Genomic DNA, 23600 nt, shown 5'->3' on the forward strand with positions numbered 1-23600 from the left:
AGATATTTAAAGGACGGGTTCATGATTTTTCAAGTCTGTCTTAAAGCAATAGTCAGTTACTCAAATGAACACTGACACATTTTGCTTGCTGTAATCATTCCTCCTGTTTATACTGACCAGTAGGTGATGGGGGACAAAATCCACAGCCCTCATTTTGAGAAAAAATGCATTAAGAAGTTTATCTGAAGGTAATATAAGGATTCAGCAGTCTGAATGGATCAAATAAAGTGGATATCTTCCATATTTACTGTACTTTTGGTGAAAAAATTGTCTTGATGGACAGTGTTTTCCTGTTGAGCTGCATTGGAAGTATAGTAACAAAAAGAGGGACTTTGGCATTAAAAAGACTGTAAAGTTGAAGGATATCTACTTGATTTGACTCATTTGGATGCTGAAGCTTCATATTAGCTTCAGATAAACTTTTAAATACATTTTTGCACAGAAGGAGGACTGTGGATTTTGTCCCCCATCAGTTACATTGTAAGTGCATTATGAAGGGATCTTCTAATGGTCAGTATGAACGGGAGGAATGAAGAATAACGTGTCAGTGTTCATTTGGGCTCCTGACTATTGCTTTAGGACAGACTTGAAAGAAATTGTTAACATATCTATTAAGGTCCCTTGGAGTTACATTCCTACCACTTTAATGATCCTCTGACTTTTCTTCTAGCACCACCAGCAGGTCAAACTTTTAACTTACAGAAATTCATAGTTCCTAGATAATGTATTGTAATGAGTTTTTCTCCAGTGCCACCACCAGCAGGTTGAGTTTTTAGGTCTTTATTGAAACATCTTGACAACTATTGGATGGATTGCCATGAAGTTTAGTACATACATTCATGTCCCCATAAGGATAAATTGTGATCAAAGGTGATCCCTTAAAGGATAAGTTCACAATTTTTCAAGTCTGTCTTAAAACAACAGTCAGGAGCCCAAATCAACATTAAAATAGGTTTTTCTTGCTGTAATCATTCCTCCTGTTCATACTGACCATTAGAAGATCCCTTCATAATGCTCTTACAATGTAAGTGATGGAGGCCAAAATCCACAGTCTTCCTTCTGTGCAAAAATGCTTTTGGTTTATCTGAAGTTAATACGAAGCTTCAGCGTCCGAATTAGTCAAATCAAATAATCAAATAATCAATTTGAAATACTTTGGTTTGAACCTGCAAAACTCATGACATTCCCATTAGCCTCAGCTCTTTATATAGGAAATATTTAACCTGGTGTAGTGAAAGTGGCAATTTCTTACCAACAACAATAGTGTTGGATTCAGACCAATAGGTGGATGCATTTCACTGTTTCATATAAAATCAGTATAAAGAGGTTGCTGAATGAAATTCCCTCCATGTCTATTAATATAGACTTGTTCATGTTTTCAGCACCATTAAAACATGAACGTTGGTTATATGGTTAAATCAAGATATCATATATAAGTAAAGCTGTAACCTTTTCTTTGTTGTCTTTGACTGACGATGTTACATTTCAAGTATAATCTCCATCAGTTTACTTTTCTTTTAGTATAAAAATGGGACACAGTATTATAATATTGATCTCCAAACCTTTTCAAAATACTTGCAGGGTAACAGAAAGTTGTTGACACAAAGTTATCAGATGAAACACAAAGCCAGACAGAACAGTTAGTCCGTTCGCTGCTTTCAGATAAGACACAGCTGAACTAAACAACACGATTACGCAATGATCACAGAGGGCATGTTGTAATGCTGGCAGCCTTGTTTCACACATAAATATAAAAACAAACATGAAAACACGTGGCTCATTGATGTGTTTTTTAATAGTTATTTTGGACGACAACAACGGAGGAATAAGATAAAGTTGGATCTATTCATTGCTTGTTCTGCTCTGCACATGAGATTTGACGACCAGCCAGATCATTTTATGTAAAGAAGAAGTAAAATATGTTTCAGAGCCTGTAGCTGACATCCATTTCCTACTTTGTTATGATGTTTTGCGTGTGATTCAACCACTTGAAACATAGAGAGAGAGAGAGAGAGAGTTAAAGTTCAAATTCAGATTTAACTGCCTCGATTAACATTTGAATATTTCTGTCTGTGAACAAAAGCATGGAAATCAGTCAGTGAGAAGGATCAACAATAACACACTGACTCGCTGCCACACCCAGTACTCAGCTTGTTAATGGTCATCTCTCTCCGTGTAGAGTCTGGTTGGTCTAAAATGGTTTGTTTTATTATATGTGTGCTGTAATGTTTGGACATTGAAAGCAGTTTTCTAATGTTTAAAAGTGTTTTGCTTCTTCTTTGCATTTGATAAATAAATGCCAGTGAATAAAATCCATTATTTTTCAATAATTCATAATTAAAAATGAAAATAATAATACAATAATACTGAAAATAATACACAGTTTGCTTTTTCTGTACTCATTATTGACTGTAATTTCATTTCTCTTATTTATTTTTTTAAATCTTTTTCATTATTTTGATCTGTTTCCTAAAATAAACAACATATGATCATATTATACAGTCAGTTGCCAGTTTATTAGGTACATTTAGCTAAAGCTAATTCAGTCTAATAAAACAGCAACAAATCAGTTTTGCTTGAAACAGTTTTCCAGAGGTGTTGATTCAACTTATCAGTTATTTTGGAGTTATTTTGAATTTTATTTGCACTAGTTTTTCTGCAGATCAGAGTTTGTCGTGACTGTCTGTGCTCTTATATCTGTTTACTTACGGGCCTCCTTAACGTCAGACAGGATGTTTCTAATCGTCAGTATTTCACCTTTTTCTTCCATCCTGTGTCTCTTCTTCAGCTTCCAAACATAAACATGATCTTTTTTTCTCCTCATCTCCACATCTGACTGTCTCTGTCGGCTCCTCTTCTGCTCGCTCCTCTTCACTCCCACTCTGCGGTGACTCATTCTCATCTTTTTCAGCCCCTGATTTTATTCTTTCGGTGTAATGTTAAAATTATTTCTGTGGCTAATGTGAACACATGCGGTGCATTAAACAGTCTGGAATAAAAAAAACAACACATACTGCAGTGTGACATGTAGTTTTCTATCAAGAGTTCAAACACTTATAGACTGGTGACACTGGTGGTACTGTGTACTGGCTTTAATACATACAGTACAGGGGATGGACACAATAATATGAACATCTGTGAGCTAAGAATGCAACCTAATCCAAAGTGAAAACACTACTTTGTGATGTTTATAGCTTATAACTACTTGCTATTACTTGCTACTTTTCAGATTTAGAGTTTACATGTAAAACAGATCATGTTTTTTGTATATTTCTTATATTTATAATGAATTTAAATCACTTTGTAACAATCTGTTTCCACTGCCTGTTGATAAGGTGCTGTATATTTGCGTATATATAATAAATATGACTGTGGGCATTTTGCATAATCAGTACTTTTACTTTTAATACTTTAGGTACATTTTGCAACTTATACTCATTACTTGTAATGGAATATTTTTATACGGTGTTACTTAAAGTCCCTCTCAACTCAAAAATGTGTTTTTCTTGTTGTCGAAGGCTGTTTTCACATTTATCTGCCGAAGGAGGAAAAGTTTAAGGCGTGCACATACGAGAATGATTTATGACATCATAACTAGTTTGGATCCAATTGACGTCCACTATTCAACTTTTAAGTTGTGTAATGTTGAAACTTGATACCTGCAGTGCACACACACACACTGAGAACGGACTTTTCAGTGAACTATAGGAAACATCTTGTGTCCAGCAGTTACAGTTTTGAATTGAACAATTGGTACACATTCATAGATGTTGGAATTTTTATTGAAGGAGAAGGAGAAGATGTCATTCTAAGGATTTTAATGAGGTAAATGAACTTTTTTTGTGCAAAAAAATATTATTCAAAGAAGAGCATTTTATATACATCTTAAAACATGTCTGAAGGGCATCTTTAGGAATTTTAACAAGGTAATTGAGCTGTTGTGTGTGTGTGTGTGTTTGTGTTGTGGGGGGTATACTGTTCAAAACAGCATTTATATATGTTTGAAAGGGCATCTTTCAGTAAAAGAACCTAATATTTCCTCCAGCACTGAACATAACCTGTTAATAAGAACACAAATAAAATGACAGATGCAAAAAAGCAGAAGCATTAAAAACAAACGCTTTTATAAAACATGTGAAATGGATGTGTGTGTGTGTGTGTATATGTGTGTGTGTATGTGTGTGTGTGTTTGCACATTAATGCGTCCGCCTACTCCTGCGCTACCAACCAATGGCTCGCACGCCTCCACATCTCCGCTGCCTATCAGCCCGTGTTCAGCCCACTGCATGACGTAACACCCAGTCTGAAAGTGCAATGGCGATATTGGACAATAACAGCCATCGCTTTTGGGGACCACATCTATATTATGTGGCTGACGTTAAAGAAAACACATCCAGCCGGCTGCAGAACCACATCTAAGATCGGCACAGTGCGCGAGCGTCAACGTGCGACCGGGAAAGGTGATTTCACAGCCTCCGCGCGCGATGACAGTTTAGACTAAACGCTGGTGAGTGCAAACTCTGTGCTGATTGCAACACTATTTGCAAAGGCTTTTTTTTTCTTTCTTCTTCTTCTTCTTCTTCTTCTTCAGTAAACGGTCTCTTGCAGCCAGCCAAGCTTCAGATCTCAAAGGGGCGTGGCGGCGTGCTGGGTACCACTTCTGACTAAAGGATGCTGATAGCTTAGCAACAGCGACAAGGAAGAGAGGGGGGGAGAGAAAAAAAAAAGGAAGGAGAGGAGAGAGACAATGGATGTGCGATCTGTCAGCAGCGTTACTGGGTAGGCTGAGTAGTGTGTGTGTGTGTGTGTGACAGAGAGAGAGAGAGAGAGAGAGAGAGAGGCAGCCGGCGATCACCAGTTTGTGCCAAGTCAACTACAAGGAGCCATGAATGCAGAGTCGAAATGTAAACAAAGGGTGTGGGCCTTTCAGCTGGCCTGTGATGCTCCACCAGAGAGAGAGAGAGGAACCATTACTGCTGTTGATTAAAGCAGGATAAGATTTTTTTTTTTACACACAGTCATGTTTGATGGCTGACTGTGTGTGTGTGTGTGTGTTTTGGAGCTGTTTAAACAGTTGAAATATTCACTTACAGCTAAATTTATCAGGATTCATTTCTTTCGTCTTCCAATCTAAAGATTCAAGTGAAAGGTTTTTCCTTGCTTTCTTTTTTTTTTCTCCTCCAGGTGTGACGTGTGAACAGACACCATGGCCACACAGGAACCGTCCCCTCCCTCGTCCATGGAGAGCAATAAACCCGGCTTCCCCAAGAAGATCCTGGGCAATAAGCTGGAGGACAAGCACCTGTGCAACTGCTGCCATAATATACTGAGACGACCGTTTCAAGCCCAGTGTGGACATCGCTTCTGTTCCTACTGCTTCAACAGGACCGTTAGGTGAGAAACTAAAGAATACTTTGCCGACTAATGACAGGAGAATCTGCCATGTTTGTTTTTTTTGGGGGTGTTTTGGATTTGTAGTATATCAGCATGTATTGTTGTTGCGTTGCAGTAATGGACCCCAGAAATGCAACGCTTGCATTAAAGAGGATATTTTTGAGGAGCCCACATCAATTTTGAAACAAGGATGTGTGAGTATTAATGTGTTTTTATCCAGTATAAAGGAAAAGAAAGAAAGGGTTTTCTTGAATTGTAACTTTTCTTTAATGAAACTGAATGTCATGATTGAATTTAAGCACCAGTGGATCCATATAATTTGTACCATGACAGCTTCAGTAGTCTTTTCATCAAAGTACTTTGGATTATTTACATTGTAGATTATTTTCTTGATTCATTAATTAATGGTTTGGTTCTATTAAATATCAGAAAATGGTGAAAAAGTTTCCAGAGCCCAAGTAGACGTCTTAAAGTACTTTATTTTATCCGACCAACACTCCAAAACCCCAAAATAATCAGTTTGTTATTACATGTAACAAATCCTCACAACTGAAAAGATGGAAGAAGGAAATGTTTGGCATTTTTGCTTGAAAATTGACTTAAAATGTTGTTAGAATGATGCATTTGAGTAATAATAATAACTTTACTCATATAGCACCTTTCAAAAACAAATGTACAAAGTGCTTTGCAGTAAAATACAAAACATAGAAGATAAAACAAGACAAACTAATTAAAAGCAGTTATAACAACTTAAACATGTATATACATAACTGTACATTTCTGTATTTAAATTTAGGATACATATATGTATATATATGTATACATATATATGTTTTTGAGCTACTCAGTGATGTTATATCCTTCCGTTGATGCTCTCTGATGACAGAAATAGTCACTCGATCACCGAGACGCTGCAGCAAAGACGCTAATGACACTAATGAGGAAGCACATGTACAGACAAAAACTACACTAAGTAGTTACAGATGTCTTCAGGGCTTAAAAGCAGGTGTTCGTCCCACAGAATTCCACTTGACTGTCGATCTTTTCAGCTTCACTTTCATTTTGTCGTGTTTTAATTGATTTCAGTTTCATTTTGACGTCTCTGTACAGCATATCAGACAGAGATTATCTGTAATTTTCCAGATGTTACTCCAGAACTTCACTCCCACTCTGAGCATAAAAAGTGTACGAGACAGCATCAGGTGCACAGATGATCCTAAAACATGTTAAACCTTAAAGGATATAGCTGGCTATTTTCTATATTTTTCTTATTGCCAAAAAATCTGATGTGCAGAGCCAAACCAACAATGAACTGATCCTACTTACAAGTATTGTGTGTGTATTCAAAGTCTAAAATATCTTATTCCTCTGCGTCATAGACCTCTGCTGTTGTCCAAAAACTATTAAAAACACATCCTTCTCACGAAAGCAGCAAATTATCACATTTGAGAAGCTGGAACCATTAAATGTTTGGCTTTAAACCAAATAGTTCCCGGTACTGATGAGCCACAGAGACTAACTAGAACTAAACCAGAAGATAAATGTCCCTTTGGGGCATTTCCACCACATCTGAAGAACCATGAAGATCAGGCTAGACCAGTCACAGATTTTAAAAACGACAGCAGTCTTAGTAACTCTTCGCCGTTGCCGTGATGTTCTCAATAAACTCGTGCAAACAGGACAAGAATCTCATTTCTTGTAATAACGGATGAGAATGAACTTGCCTACACACAATCCAGCATTGACTTTGAGGGCTTGTTCAGACCAGAAGTGTAAAAACAGCCTCAAGCCTCATTTGAGGGCAGATAAATACAATAAGATATGAAAGAATCATAGCGTGCAGGGTTTTTTTCTCTCTCAAGCATCATGTAAACTCACAGTATGCAACGCTGAAAGATATTCTCCGACAAGGAGAAGAAAAATAAACAAACAAAAAGAAATATTTGTCGATCCGGCGCCGTTGAATTCACATCTTTCCCCAACATAGATATTCTATGATGGAAAAGGACAGCTGGAGCAGCGCTGCACAGACACAGTGTGACAGCAGATCCCTTTGTTTTCCTCTGTGTTTTTTCAGGCTTTTCCTGACAATGCAGTTCGAAGGGAAGTTGAAAACCTTTCAGCTGTTTGTATCAATGAAAGTTGCACTTGGAAAGGCAGCATTAAAGAGTATGAGGTCAGTTTCTCTTACATGTTTGTTTGATAGATACAAAAGGTTATGGATTTAAAAAAATGTGTTGTTTTTACTGATATCCATGGACAAATGTGTATGTATTTAGACAGTTAAAGTAAATTCTTTACAGGTTCATCTTAATCTCTACTTTTCCGCAGCTGAACCACGAGGGGAAGTGCGAGTTCATGATCATCCCCTGCCCCTCCTGTAAAGAACGAATTCGCTTCAATGAACAGGAGCGCCATAATGAGCGCGAGTGCCCTGAGCGAACACTCAACTGCAAGTACTGCAAGGAGCCATTTCACTTCAAAAACATCAAGGTTAGAAATTATTTATAAAAACTTAAGATGCTCGGCTTGTCTGGGACTGTGCTGCAGATCACAGGAGCTGTTTGTCATTTAAAGAAGCACTGTCTTTTTTCTTTCTTTCTTTCTTTCAGGCACATGATGAGATCTGTCCCAAGTACCCGATGATCTGTGAAGGCTGTGCCAAGAAGAAAATACCCAGAGAAAAGGTAAAATCTGTAAATAACATGCAGAGGAGAAAGAAACATGTTGTAAAATACATCATAAATCACAGCTAGCTGTAGATACTTATTTCAAGTTTGTGCCTCTCATGTGTTGTCACATGGCTAATCCTCAGTTGTTCCAGAAAAAAACCTTGAAATCTTTGAAAAACCCAGAAGGTTGTTTAAAGGGGACATATCATACACGTTTCCAGATCTATATTTATATTCTGGGGCTGTACTGGAATATCTTTGCATGATTTACAGTTAAAATCTCCTTATTTATCTTATGTTTCCCCTCAGTTCAGCCTCTGTCTGAAACAGGCTGGTTTAGCTCCTGTCTCTTTAAGACACGCCCCCTAATAAGCCCACTCTGTTCTGATTGGTTAGCTTCCAGAAGCTTCCACCACCATCTGAGGCTATGTAAACAAACAGTAGTGGTAGGATTTCACTAATTTTTACCATTCTTTATTCAAAATGTCAACTTAATGTCAACTTCTAAAATATATCCGTACATGTTTGAGCTGAAACCAGATCTGAAATATGCAAATGTAATGAAACGGACGGCCGCGTGTGGGCATGTGCGAACAATCTGACATCATCACGAGGAGGAAGTAGAAGTAACATTACAGAGCAGGCTGAAGCCCTGACTTTTGACTTACAGGGAGCATTTTTACATACGTTCACCTCAATTTTTGGAACTTTATCTATGTTTAACATTGACATCTGACATTATAACAATGTATATCAATGACAGAAAATCATAAAAACATATAATAGAAGATATTCCCAGAATCCTTTTTCCAGAAGACTTTCCTAACCATCTGGATGGAAAAATAGCTGTGACTCAGTTTACTATTCAGGTAGAAATGACATATATACTTGCTCATTTTGTACAACACAAGAAAGATATAAAGGCGGTATTTTTCATTTCTGAATGAAAATGTAAAATAATAGAAAGTAACATCATGTTACTGGTCTTGAAATTTTGCTTCAAGTCATACAAATCAAGTATTGGATTAGGAATAGTGCCGCAACTTGGAAAATGGAGTTAAAAATCAGTTTCATAATGTAGCAGATGGAATATTTATTATCTAGATGGTTAGTAGAGACTGAGGATTCTGGAAATATCTTCAGAGTTGTGGTAAGTGTTGTTAAAGAAATGTCTGGGTTTTTGAAAGATCCCCACGTTTACAGTCTTTCTGAAAAACTGATGTCGTGTGTTGAATGTAATGATGATACATGAGAGGCACAAATGGAGGCTAGTAGCTCTGATGCTAAGTTTGTTAATTCATTAATTTCTCAGAAAATTATGCTTTAATGGCCTTTTTTTGTTTTCTTTTCTAGTATGTGGACCATATTAAATTCTGCAGCAAATTCAGAACTCCGTGTCGATTTCATGTCGTGGGATGTGACATGTCTGTAAGTAGCCTGATTGTATTCTCAATTACTTTATATATTCACTCATACATTCATATCAGGGACTGTATGAAAGTTATTAGTGGGGAGAAGGGGTCTTTTATTGTGGTAGTCTGAATTTAGTGGGAAAGAATGAAAGGGTCCTAGATTAATTCCTCCGTTTTGAGATTAATTGTAAAAATAAAAAAATAAAATGGTTACATCACAAAGATGGTTTTTGTTTTGATATTTAACGCTGCACTCTCTGGAAGCTGTGTGGAGGAAGTGTCTCCAACACACCCGACCATGTGACTCATGCATCATGTAATCAAGCTGATGGACAGTCAGACGTCTGATCTCATACTTATCACGCTATAGCATCATCCATATATGTTTTTATTGAGTGGAATCAGGGGGTGGAGCTGCAGTCTGTGCTTGTTTCTGTTGTCAAAAGTTTATTTTAAAAAGTTCTTTATTCAAAAGTGGAATGAGTTTTGTCAAGTTTTCCGTAAATATATTATTTTGAGATATTGAGAGGAAGGGTATTGTGATTTATGGATGTTGTGATTTTATACCTTAATTTATGGATTCAAAGAAAATACTTATAAAGCTCTTCTTCTGTCGGATTCCTCTGTTGTAGGTGGAGAAGGAAAAAATTCATGACCACGAGCGCGCCTTTGCCTACGAGCACCTCAATCTGCTGCTGCACTACATCATGGGCATGAAAGTGAGCATGGAGGGCCTGCAGCCCCAGGGACTGGAACTAGCTGGACACAAACTGGTGGAACTCCAGCAGTCCCTCCGGGAGCTCGAGGCCAGAGTCTCCCAGCTCAGCACCACCTCCTCTGGGCCTCCCGTGCAGGGAGCCGCCGCTGCCGCCGCCTCCTCATCTTCCAGCTCCGGTCCCCCTGGTCCACCCACTTCAGCTCCTCTCCCTCCACCTCCTACTCTGGCTCCCACTCTCTCCGTGTCTACCTCCTTCACACCTTTGCCCAGCTCGGTGGGCGCGGCGTTGGAGCTCCAGCTCCACAGCGAGAAGACCAAGGTGGCCGAGCTGGGTCGCAGGTGCACAGAACTCGAAGTTAAAGCCGGCACGTTTGAAAATGTGGTGTGTGTCCTGAACAGAGAAGTGGAGAGGTTTGCCACCACCATGGAAGCAAGCAACCGTCAGCACAAACTGGACCAGGATAAGATCGAGGCTCTGAGTAATAAGGTAGTCGACTAGATGAACTCTTCAGCTGTAAAAGTGGAGTTGAACTGAGGCAGAGCTGGATTAGCATGCAAATATCATCATTTAAAATGATTTTCTAACTCAAATCTGTTTTTGAGTATCAAATCCTACCTCCTTTAGACTTTAAAAGTGGCTGTAAAATGTGCATAGTTTCTCCTGTTATGGAGAACTGAAGCTTGGAGAAGTACAAGCTTTTTATAGCCATTTTTCACACCTACAGGAATGAGTATTTGAATCTCAAAAGACACATTTTTAGTGGAGTATCACTTGTTTTTATGCTGCAGATATTGAACGGATTGAATGAAGAATTTGTGATCTTGTAAAGGTCATTGTATGTTTGTTTTCCAGGTGCGACAGCTGGAGAGGACAGTGGGGCTGAAGGACCTGACAGTTGCTGAGATGGAGGGCCGGCTGAGAGAAATGTCTGCCACAACCTTTGATGGCGTTTTTGTCTGGAGGATTTCTGATTTCGCCAAAAAGAGACAGGATGCCATCGCAGGTCGAGCCCCTGCCATGTTCTCACCAGGTAACATTCTGCACATCGTTCATTATTGCAGAGTAGAGTGTCCTAAGTGTTCATAAGTCCAACATTTTGGGCCTAATCTGAGTCAAACCTGTAGAAATCCTACCAGAACCAAACCTGTATGAATTCATTTTCAAAAAAATATGAGACTCAATATAAAAGGAACACAAAGACAGTGAGACCTGGTCCAAAATGATGAACCACCAAGACATTAATTGATGCTTCATCAATTAACAAGCAGTCTCCTGCAAAGATTATGACGCCCCATGTGTTAAAAAATGATACCAAGTAAACTCAGATCCACTCAGGTATTAGACATATCAACACACAAACTCAAGACCTGAGGCCCCACCCGACCAGATTAGATTTAGTATAATTTTGAGCTGGCTGGTCAGGTCGTGGTTACTAGAAACTAGTAGCCTTTAGAGCATTATTACAGAAGCCTCATTATCTGCAAATGACTGAAGCTGAATTTCCTTTCCCTTTCAGCTTTCTACACGAGTAAGTACGGCTACAAGATGTGTCTGCGGATCTATCTGAACGGAGATGGGACAGGGCGTGGCAGCCACTTGTCCTTGTTCTTTGTGGTGATGAGGGGACTGAGTGACGCTCTGCTCAAATGGCCCTTCAACCAGAAGGTAAAAGTCACACAGGCAAAGAGGGATATTAACTAAAGATCTGCATCCCCTTTTTAGGTGCTTAACAATCAAATTGTGTTTGTTGTTATTTACTAAAGGACAGCACAGATCACATGGAAGACATATCATGCAATATGTATTTTAAGGCAGTAAATTGTAATTTTACTTCACTGGAGTTTACTACTCAGAACCGTGTTACAAGATCAAAGAGCAGTGCAACCACCTGTTATTTTTCATGATTTCATCTTTCTGTTTCCTGCGTTGGCCTCCTGCTGGACTATTTTTAAATGATCATATCTAGTGTGATATAATTGAAGCAGCCAGTAATACTCAATAAGTAGTTGTATTATTTTTCTTATGTTTACAGAAGTAATCTTGTCAAAGTAGTTTGAATGATTTTCCAAAAATCTAGAGCTGCAGCGATTAGATCAATTGTTGATCGACTATCAGCTGTTTTGATAATTGAATAATTTTTTTTACTAATTTTTTAAAGCAAAAATGCCAAACATTTGTTGGTTGCAGCTTCTCAAATGTGAGAATTTGAAGCTTTTCTGTGATGGTAAACTGAATATCTTTGGACTATTGATTATACAAAACAGGATACTTGAAGACATGTCTTTGAGCTTTAAGAAACAGACATTTTATATACAAAACAATTAAACAAGAAAATAATCTAATTATCGATAATGAAAATAATCGTTGTAGCTGCACCCCTATAAAAATCTTGTACATTTATTTTCATGATTCATTATAATGAGTTGACAACATCTGGCTATATTTCCTCTTGTGGGATTAAGGCACACCTCCAGTTCCAACAGCGTCTTCTCTACAACTAATTTCACGTTAAGCAGAAGAAAACTTCTATATTTGCACTTCATTGCTTTCCAGACACAACACATGTCAGAACAGTCTAGTTTCAGATCTTATTTAGTGGCACATTAGATGAACTAAATTGAAAAATGATGGTAATTTGTGACAGGCTCAGCTAATATCCCCCAAAGTTGACGCTGTTTTAAGCATCTACACATATTCTCTCTCATTTGTCTTATTTCCAGGTGACTCTGATGCTGCTGGACCAGAGCAACAGGGAGCACATCATCGACGCCTTTCGACCCGATGTCACTTCCTCCTCCTTCCAGAGACCCGTGAGCGAGATGAACATCGCCAGCGGCTGTCCGCTCTTCTGCCCGCTCTCCAAACTCGATGCCAAGAACTCTTACATCCGCGACGACACCATCTTCATCAAGGCGATCGTGGACCTCACCGGCCTCTAGATGGTTCCACAGGGGTGATACAGTTTGGCAACCAGGCAGCTCTTTGACCATTATGGCTTCATTTTTGGCTCAATCATGGTCCCTTTAGGGCTCTGTTCAGGCATCTTACTGTCCCCTGCAGCTTTAGGGAGACAAACATGCTTGCAACTGTATGCTGCATGTGGCTGCAGTTTGCTCAGTCCAGACGGCGCTGGCATTGTCATACCCGGTGGTCTCTATACGCGAGAACCACCGTCATCGCTGTACATTTCGGGTGCAAAACTTTTCAGGATTTTCTTTTGACATCACAGCACCACTCTCACGGTGATAAAATGTCACTTCAGTTCTGCACATAAGTTTTGAGTTAAAAGGACACAGGAAGCGAGCACCAGTGCAGCAGCGCGATGCAGTGCAGTGTTGAGTAGAAGCAGAGACGTCAGAGTGAACAGTCGGAGTGAATAGTGTCTTTATTTTTCTTAATCTCCTGCTTTTTTCCGAAGACGTGGCATTACAGAACATGCAGACTGTGTTAGAACAGGCTTGTAGATAACAGATAGTAAATGTGATCATTCTGATGTCACTGTAAAGCTGGCAGTAGACTTATAATAGAGTTAGAGCGTGGCTTGATGCAGTTTTTGCTTTTTCTTACAGATTGTGGATATTGTGAGCTTCTCAATTCCAGTGTCGAGTGAATTTGCATAGACAAACGTGGAGTTATGTTATGAATAAGATTACAGGCATATATTTTTTTTTTTGCCTTTATTGTGCAAAGTGCATGCCGCCGGCGTTTTAAGTATAAAATTGCGCCTTATATTTTGATTGAGCTTTACGAAGGTTCCTCGTTTGTTGTTAAACTTGTTAGTGAATTAGCCATCCGTGATGGTGGACATTGCCTGCATGTCTTTGGAAACAGGCTATCTACTTGTAAAGTTACTGTTGCGTATTTGTTCCTATTAGGGGTTGGTGGTTCTGATTGGTGGTTTGGTACATCTGTGGAAGATACAGTGGAGTTACCAAGGAGTCAGGGCAGCTTGCCAGTCAAGCCTGAGGCATAAAACTTACATGTGTTTTTGTCTCTGACAAACATACATCACTGGAGTTTTTCCCCAGGATATGCTCACTAAACTCATATCTCAACACATAGTACTGTGCCCCACCACAGATTGAGGTTAACACAGATTCCACGAAATGAAGGAATTGTTTGTTCCTTGTTTTCTGTCCATAATACAGTGCATATATGTGTTTCTGCTGCTCTAAGATAGAATACTGGTGTGATTCTAATATATATGTTGGTGCAAATATACATGAGGTAAATGTGTGTGGAGGTTGAGAGGCTGAAACAAGATGAAAACAAGAGATTGTAGTACTTTGTTGTAGGTCACAGGCCGTTGTTGACATTATTTATTGCGGATTGATGTTCAGTGCTGCCCCAGATAAGCCTTTAAACTTTGGTGTTTTAGCTATACTGATTCACTGATTTCTAATGAGGCACCACAAATCGAACAGAAAACCTAGAGTATATCTGATTCAGCTGTTTCTGTAATTTTTCTATGTGTCCACCAGAGATTGCTGTTCTACTTACTTAGCATGCATGCTGAGGTTTTAAGGTTCACGCTGGCCTGTTTGAAAACCAGTCTCGACCTGTATTGAAACCTCTCTGTGCATGGGAGGCTTCAATTCATATTCACTATGGAGTTTCACATTGGTTTCCTCTGTGAGCCACGTGTGAAAGCGTTTATTTGTATTTGTTTGGATGAAAATACGTAATCATAGAATAGCTAATTATGTTATATCTGGCTCTGCCTCTGTTCAACAGAAGCACTTGCCTATATTCATAGCAATTTATAAATATGTATCTTTCATATCATAATGTTGAAATAATCTATATATCAATGTTAATATACACAAGATGTTATAATAAACATAGTATTACTGAATACCTTATTAATTCTATAGCTATATACCAACTTTTTGTTTGTCAAGATGGTTTGAACAGGCCAGGACAACCCCTTTGTGCAGTAAGGACTTATGATTCCTTCTAGAGTGCAATATATGATTACGTCTGTTAGATTTTGATGACATTTTGACTTTAAGGGTTTACAGAGGTCATACTCGACTTATTTGTTTACATTACTCATTATGGCGCTGAAGAACTGCAACCAATTTTGAACTTTCCAAGGAAATATGGTGCTTTCCTTGCCATACTCTACTTGATATCACTACCATGGGAATCTCTAGTCAGGAGCTGTTTATGAAGCTCACTGAGGAGATAAGTAAGGGGAGGATTTTTAGAAAGATACCATTTTAATGTTGAGAAATTTAAGCTATGTACAGTAAGTGGGTTTCTATTCTTAACTTAAAAACCTTTCAATGAAGACTGAGCATGTAATAAGTAGAATTACATGAACTTTTTAAACCTTGAGTGTTCTTGTAATGTGCCAAAATCAAATATTACCTCCAATATACTAACAATGATGTATTGCAAGGTGTATTTTATGTTCTATGCTAAAATATGGTGCCAAATATAAGTTTGTGCTGCGTGTATTGTATGTATATGCGAGTGTGTGCGTGTGTGTGTGTGCGTGCGTGCATGTGTGCAATTTTAAAATGATGCATGGAAGCACCAGAGGAGATAATTAATACTGTCCCATAAAAACTATCTTCAAATTACAGATCCTCCCAAGGTTTTTTTTTTTGAATGTAAGCTTTAATTCAGTTGGGTTTTTTTCTGATAACACAACTGCAGTTCTGTAATGTGATGCAGTTGACTTAAACCAACTTTATTTGTGCACTTTGTATTGGTTGTTTGTCCAAACAGGGTATTTTGTTGAGTGACTTATGTACCTTGAAATCAGAGCCATATATAAATATATATATTCTGATGTTGATAATTGATGTATTATGCTAAAAAGAACTTGCAGTATGTAATAAAGTTTGTTGGTTTCAGCTTGTTGATGTTATTTTAAACTCCCTTTTTAGTAGAAAGTTGTGGCAGTGGTTGAAGAAGTACTCAAGTCCTTTACTTCAGTAAAAGTACCAACACACTGATCCAAAAATACTTAATTACAAGCTCTGTATCTGACTTTATTAAAAGAACAAAAGTATCAGCAAGATGTTCTTAAAGTATCAGAAGTAAAAGTACTCATTATGCAGAAAATTGTCTTCTGTGACTGATATATTTGTATATATGACATCAGCAGATTGTTAACAATGATGCAGCAATGTGCAAGTAACATTTTACTGTTGTAGTTGGTTGAGGTGAAGCTAGTTTAAACTACTTTATAAGCAGTTCAACCTGAGGTAAGGCCCCCTCCAAAGGTCAGAGGGGATTGTGAGATGATTTAAGGGGTAGGAAAGAGGAAAAAAAAGTTCTGCTGCTGTACTTATTTTTTGGACTTTCCTCTGGTCTTTGCTTTTTTGTGAAGGATAATTTGACCTGTTTGAGCCTCAAACAATTATTTAAACGAAACCATCTGAGGAGTTTATAATGGAAATCTCTCTCAGACGTGGCTTTATTATAAGGGGTCACAAGCCAAAAAAAGTTGGAAACCACTGATTTAAACTTTTAAAAACAATTTATTTTATCCTATAAGATGTGAAAACTGAATAACTTATGATTTGATTCACTTGTTTAATCTTTGCTTACATATACTGTAAACACACTGGCCTATACACAGTCATATATAATACACACATGTATATACACACAGACACATGCATATACACATGTACATAGTCTGTTTTAGCTCTCCTGTTGCTTTTTTCCACATTCTGTTTTATCAATGTATTTGTTTGATTGTTTGAACCTAGTTTTAATAGCCTAACCACGGACAGAAGCTGCAAATTACCTTCACCTAGATGCTCTATACTCTATTCATTAAATCTGTTGCATCGCTTGTCTTTATGTGACAATATGTATCCATATGGCCCCTGTTAAATAATCAAACAAATACATAAAAATAAGGTTATTATAAGTTTTTATTTAAAATCTTAATCTTAAAACTAACTATTAATGATTCTGTAGCTGTCAGATTAATGTTGTGGTGTAAAAAGTACAATATCTCCCTCTGAAATGTAGTGAACGATATTAGAAAGTATCATAAAATGGAAATACTCAAGGAAAGTACCTCATTAATGTCCTAGTTACTTTCCATCATTGCTCACTAGAGGGCACTATGGGTCCCTTGATGAATGGCCTGAGTGTAGTGATGCACTGTACTATGTTAAAAATAAAAAATAGGAAAAGAAGGACTATTGTACTTTTATGGGCAGTGTCATTTTGAGGCTATTTGCATTTTCCGACAAATCTAAGATAGACCTTTCATTGCTGGAAGTGAACTGCCGGAATATGTTCATAAGAAGAATAAAATGAATCATGCAAGGCACTTTGTCCCTCAAAACAACACTGTGTATTGTGCATTGCTGAGTTCTGTCCAAATGCAAATTTAGAAAGAAGTATTAATATGTTTCCTTCAACTTCTTTAATGCCCAAAGACAGGGATGCTGCCTCTTTCAGCACTTGTTTTATATTACATGAACGGAACTTTTTGTTTAAAAGAGATCCATTCTACTTCCCTTTCATATAATTTGATTTAATGACACTGATTCAGTGATAGTTCTCACACTCATCATGCTCTCAAAGGGCTGGTTGGTTGGCGTGTGAGTCACAGACACCAAGTTTAGAGGATGTGAACTGACGGAAAAATGGTTACCTTCACAGGATGTGGTTGAGTGGGGAGATGGGGACGGTGATTCGGAGAGCTTTCTTCTCACGAACTCTTCCTTTTGACAATGAAAGGAAAAAAGTTTCTCTTCTTGCAGCCCTGTGCAGCTCAAAAGCTCTTCTGAGGGCTATTTATTTCATCAGAATTATTTATAACATTTAATAAAATTCAACATACTGCAATGCATTTTACTGTGCAATGAAATTATGAGCAAAGATAACAAAGAAATCACAACAGAGTGATATTTATAGAATTATCTGTCTGTCTGTCTGTCTGTCTGTCTGTCTTACACATGAATACTTGATTAATAATCAAATAGGTTATTATAATATAAAATGACAAACACTCACAGGGTGGCTTTTTCTGCATAAACAACGTTGCATAAACAACATTTTGCTAATGATGCACGTCTACTTTTGCTTACAATGAGTCATTTCTACATTGCTGTAAAGACCTGACTACCTCTTCCACCACTGGAAATGAGATTAAAACTAATAATAACACAAATTCTGTGACAAATATGAGCTATGTATCTATTTTAAGCCAAGAATATGCAATTTACTCATCACATTGGGTATTACTGAGCTGTCTGAAAGAAAGAATTGGAGCAAATATGTCTCTATGTGGTCAGGTAACTCATGCGGTGCAACACCTCCATTAACTGACTAGCTGGACAGGCCGTGACTTATATTCAACGCACCCTCCTCAATGGCGCCGTGTATGTATAACTAGAGTTTAGCCGCTCGCTGCTAGTAACCTCACACTGCTAAATGGGAAACTCTGCTGGAAACTGCTGGAATAAATTGTCGCTACTTTTCTTATATAAGTTAGTAGGGAAGCCAGCCGAGCCACCAACAGTTCAATATCATTGTAGGACATCGCTTTGAGCGGGAAATAGCCCTGTTTGTCCCGCAGTCCCGATGCTAAGGGACAGTTGGTCGACCGTTAGCTTCGGTTGCAGAGTAGTAACGGCCACAGACGTTTTTCTGTTCCCGCTCCGATGGCTGTATGTGGTCGACTCCTCAAGATTGTATACTCCACCAAGACGAGGACCTTTGCTGTACTTCACTAAGCTAAGTATTTGGTGCTTGTGCTAACATAATATATTTTGAGTGGATTTTTGGCTCTGTTTACTAGGGTTTATTGCTAGCATATCATACAGGCTGTGTGTGCTGGTTAGCTTGTGTGTTATGTTTTAGCTGTCTAGTTTCTGTTTAAATATGCCGCTGCTATCCTACTTGCACTCACAGAGCATTGTATTAGGAACACCTGTGCAATCTAATGCAATCCAATACAACAGCGCTGCTATAAATTCTACTTTTACAAAGCTTATATATTATCAGTTTTGGTTGACATTGTCAGAAAGGTGCTAATTCTACTTTATGTTTATTATTCAGGTCATAGTGGGTGGTGGTAGTGGTGTACTTGAGTGCATTATATTGAGAAGTGTTTCTAATATTTTGCCCCTTCATGCATGTTAATTGGATGGACAAAATATTATTAACACTTTTCAATGTCATACATGACTGGAAACTGAATATCTTCTGATTTTGGAATGTTGATAAGAGAAAACATGACATTCAAAAGACATCACCTTAGGCTCTACGAAATTATAACAGACTTTTTCACTATTTTTAGACATTTTATACACAAAATAATTAATCGATTGATCGTTAAATGGTCATTAATCGCAGCCCTACTCACTCAAATGTACAAACTCACACTAACGATATGAAAACCCATCTCCCCTTTTACAGACACAAATCTATCACACTTGCACATGAAACACTGTCACAAATATAAAAAAAAAACCAAAACAGATAAATCAACATATTCTCACGAGCACTTTCAAAAGTTCAGTATCCCTTGCGGTTGAGAAGTCAATCACTGGGAAGTGACGTTGCTGGAATGAAGATGTTCCTAAGCTTTGACAGGGCTTCAGGCATGGGATAAACATTTGCATTCTCTTTCCAACACTCAAAGACTGCTGAGTGGAACAGATGACACAGTCCTGTACTCGTAGATCCGTTGCAGCTCCTCTGTTGGCTCAATATCAGCACTGAATGAATCTCCACAGAGATGTTCCTGTGTTGTCTTGTTGTTTGCCTCGGTCAGTTCCAGAACTGCTCTTGTGTGGTACTTTTAGTAGATAATCACTTAGGCTTACTGTACTTCTTGGAACACCTGGACCATAAAGTATGTGCATGGTGCTTGAAGGAGGAGGAGACTTACATAGACTTGCTCATTTCATCAACTTCTTTATTCAAACAGCATTGTGCTGAATCAAAGCCCAACGTGTCAGCTTACACCTTCATCGGGAGCCAAACAGGAATAGTAACTTGAAAACCAATTTTCATACATTTTCAAACATCACACAAGACATCCAAAAGGATAATTACATCATTCAGCAATCAAGCCATCCATTGTATTGTTTCCTGTATTTGCTTTACACGTTATGGCACCATCTTGTGGTTAAATCCAAACAAATCAATCCAGCCAAAAGAACAAACAAAAAAATCAAATTCCAGTGTAATTTCCAACAAAGAGTTGCAAGGCCTCCAGCATCAGCATAAATTTTATGCGGTTGAGGTGCTTCTTCATTTGATACTTATGGTGCACAAATGGTGGAAGAGATGGGGGAAAAAGAAGTAAAAACAATTTGGGCCTACATGTGGAGCTGGGAGTACTAACAAGAACACAGAACGGAAATGTTTATCAGCACTAAACCTGTGATACAAGTTGTTCCTTGTGTGCTTCTGGGAGGGAGGACTGCAAACAGGAAAGCAGATTGAAAATTAATAAACCTCTGATAGAATTACACTTTACAGTCTGCTTTCCTCTATCAGGTGAACGTACGGAAATGGATCGTAGCAGGGGTAACAGTGCTGTATGCCCACCAACCAGTGGTCTAAGAAGTACTCAGATACTTTACTTAATTAAAAGTACCAATATCGCAATGTAAAAATACTCCATTGCAAGTACAAGTGCTGCATGAAAAATCCTACTAAAGTAAAAGTACATAAGTATTATCAGCTTGGTGTAGTTAAAATATTGCAGTAAAAGTAGTGGTTTGGTCCCTCTGACTGATATATTATTATATATGACTTCATTAGATTATTAATACTGAAGCATCAGCATTAGAGCAGCATGTTACTGTTACTGCTAGTTTCAACTACTTAATATATATACAGTTAGCTAGTTTAGTCCAGTGGTTCCCAACCAAGGGGTCGGGCACTCCACTATTTTGATAATCAAATAATCGTTGTAGTCATTTTTGAAGCAAACGTTACAAACATCTGTTGGTTGCAGCTTCTCAAATGTGAGGATTTGAAGCTTTTATTTGTCATACATGATAATTAACTGAATATCTTTGGATTTTGGACAGTTGCTCAGAAAAACACAAGACATTTGAATATGTCACCATGAGCTCTACAAAATTATAACAGGCATTTTACAGACAAAACGATGAATCAAGAAAATAATCGGCAGATTAATCGATAATGAAAATAATCGTTAGTTACGGTCCTAGCTTGATTCTTAAAGCAAATTGAATCTTTTCCTTGTGCCACTTGTTTTAAATCTGTGTCTATTTTCTGTAACTGTCTTAACTAATAGTAACTGTGGTTTGTTGTAACTACAGTACATGAATGCAACATAAAAGATTTGGGTTCACAGCCAGGCCACTGTTCACAGTGTTAGCTGAGCACCTGGATGTTTACGGTGGTTTATGAGGGGAGTCAGTGAACACTGCTTTAATAATATAGCAGGTAAATGGACTGGTGCAGCAGTGACCTGTTATTGGCATAATTCTAACAACACGGACAGATGCTTTACAGGTAAAGAAAGCAGCTGTTTGTTGTTGTTCTGCTTGTACACTCACAAGCAGAAGAAGAAGTATGCATGGTCAGTATTTATGGGAAAAAAACTGTTGCTAAAGTATGTTCTTTCAATATGTGTCTTTTTTATGCTCTTAAATGCTCTAGGAAAGGTCTGAAACATTGATTCTTTATTTAAAATGCGTATGTTAAGTATGTTAGACTCAAATATGTAAATGCATAAAACTTGACTCTGTTTGTGAGTTGAAACAGAACAGTTGAGATGGATGTCAGTGATTCATCCAAGCTCTGTTTTGGACTTGGCTTGAACGAAACAAACAAGAGTGACAAAGCAGTAATAAGTACATAAGCCAGACATTGAGGATGACAACAGTGTATGAAAAGGCCCGGATGCCTCACCACTTTAGGATTGCTCTCTTTAAGTCAAACATGAAGTACTGATGCCAGCAGCATCCTTCAGACTAAACAACCAGAGTAATGAATGCGTTATTTGGTTTAATGGAAAATATCCCTGCTTTGACTCCATGTGGGGTTCCAGACATTTTGATCATGATTCAGAGTGAACGCAGCAGTATTTGTTAAACATGGCTCGTAGATATTTACTTTAGACTTACATCATGCATCTCTTATCTCTTTGGAGGTGAAAGATCAGCTATTACACATTCATAGTGCTTGTCCTTGCAGGATTCAGGATATCGTCTCTGTTAAGTTAAAAGGGAAATAACATGCTTTTTATTTTATTTTTATATATTTATATATTTCCGATTTGGGCTCGAACATCTATGGATGTATTTGAGAAGTTTCCTTTTCGAGTTAAGAATAAGAAAAAGGAGTCTGGAAACTGTCGGAAGTCTGCCAAGAGGTACAGTAAATAATGCAAGGATATACCAGTACAGAACCCAGAATGTCAATATCAATCTGGAAATATGCATGATACGTCGCCTTTAAGGATAGATTTTGGTGAAGAAATGCCAAATAGTTACCTGTAATTGTTTCTTATATGAAATGAAAAGGAGGATTTGGGTCTAATAATTGATGATTTATTGGCATATTTTAGGAAAATGCCAAAAATTCACTAGTTATATTTTGTCAAATGTGAATATTTGCTGGTTTTCAGTAAACTGAATACTGTAAATGTGGGGTTTGGACTGTTGGTCAGACAAAACAAACAATCTGAATATGTCGTAGTCATCACAAAAGATTCATTGTGATGAAAATGATGCAGCTAAATAGATTTTTGAATAATTTCTAAATGGCAGCATGATTTAATGGTTTAATCTAGAATCAGAAAATATGTTCATTGAACAATGCTCAAAAAAGACATCAAAATTCACTTGTGAATGAGAGTTCAATAGTCTGATGATAAGTTATTACAAATAATAAGTGGCTTCAGGTTATTCAAATGAGTGTTGACAACAATAAAATTAGCATTGATCCCCAGACAATAGTTGTACTGAGAATTAAAACCAAGACTTGCAGTGGGACAGCTTTCATTTTAGTGGTTATTTGAGGCACAGGAATATTTTTCATGTGTATAATGCTCAGAAATTGAAACAGCCATTTCAGTTTTGTGCATTACCAAAATAACTTTGTGGGTCAATAAATTGCTTTCTCCAAACATGGACAACAAATCAAATTCATCAACTGTGGTAAGAAAAGTGATGGTCAGTTTCTATTTGTGCTGTCAAACTGCTCTGACCAGATTAATGCCACATGGCCCAAGACATAGTTGTGATTCTATGTCATGTTTTTTTGGCTTCGGTGGTCAGAGTTTGTTGATTCTTATGTAGAAGCTTTCTGGCATCGTCCTCAATGTTAAAAATCATCTCCATGTCTTTCCTTGTACTTTTTTTCCCCACCGTCCTCGTGTTCCCACAGATTCAGGTCAGACAGGACGTGAAGCAGGAGTTAGCTTACTCACACTC

The 23600-nt window shown here is 37.8% G+C and overlaps 1 protein-coding gene across 2 annotated transcripts; it reads left to right on the forward strand.

Annotated features, from left to right (window-relative positions):
• The first annotated feature begins 4311 nt into the window (after window positions 1–4311).
• LOC122968936 (TNF receptor-associated factor 2-like) lies at window positions 4312–16061 on the forward strand. Of its 2 annotated transcripts, none has more exons than XM_044334478.1 (11): window positions 4312–4507; window positions 5185–5394; window positions 5510–5588; window positions 7472–7570; window positions 7726–7887; window positions 8007–8081; window positions 9420–9494; window positions 10111–10683; window positions 11050–11227; window positions 11714–11862; window positions 12918–16061. In XM_044334478.1, exons 2-11 carry the CDS (start codon window positions 5207–5209, stop codon window positions 13134–13136), a joined length of 1797 nt encoding a protein of 598 aa, XP_044190413.1. In that variant the 5' UTR covers window positions 4312–4507; window positions 5185–5206; the 3' UTR covers window positions 13137–16061. The 2 variants fall into 2 exon arrangements, with proteins under 2 accessions (XP_044190413.1, XP_044190414.1); XM_044334479.1 differs by lacking the exon at window positions 4312–4507 and adding an exon at window positions 4572–4779.
• Window positions 16062–23600: the final 7539 nt, after the last annotated feature.

The sequence above is a fragment of the Thunnus albacares genome, chromosome 18 (assembly GCF_914725855.1).
Source record: "Thunnus albacares chromosome 18, fThuAlb1.1, whole genome shotgun sequence".
In the NCBI taxonomy this organism is placed as follows: domain Eukaryota; kingdom Metazoa; phylum Chordata; class Actinopteri; order Scombriformes; family Scombridae; genus Thunnus; species Thunnus albacares.

Excerpts from the sequence above, each read along its gene's own strand:
- LOC122968936 (XM_044334478.1), top strand. The coding sequence starts at position 5,207 with ATGGCCACACAGGAACCGTCCCCTCCCTCGTCCATGGAGAGCAATAAA. Across the intron at positions 5,589-7,471 it reads CAATTTTGAAACAAGGATGT|GCTTTTCCTGACAATGCAGT; the intron begins GTGAGTATTAAT and ends GTGTTTTTTCAG. Across the intron at positions 11,863-12,917 it reads AATGGCCCTTCAACCAGAAG|GTGACTCTGATGCTGCTGGA; the intron begins GTAAAAGTCACA and ends TCTTATTTCCAG.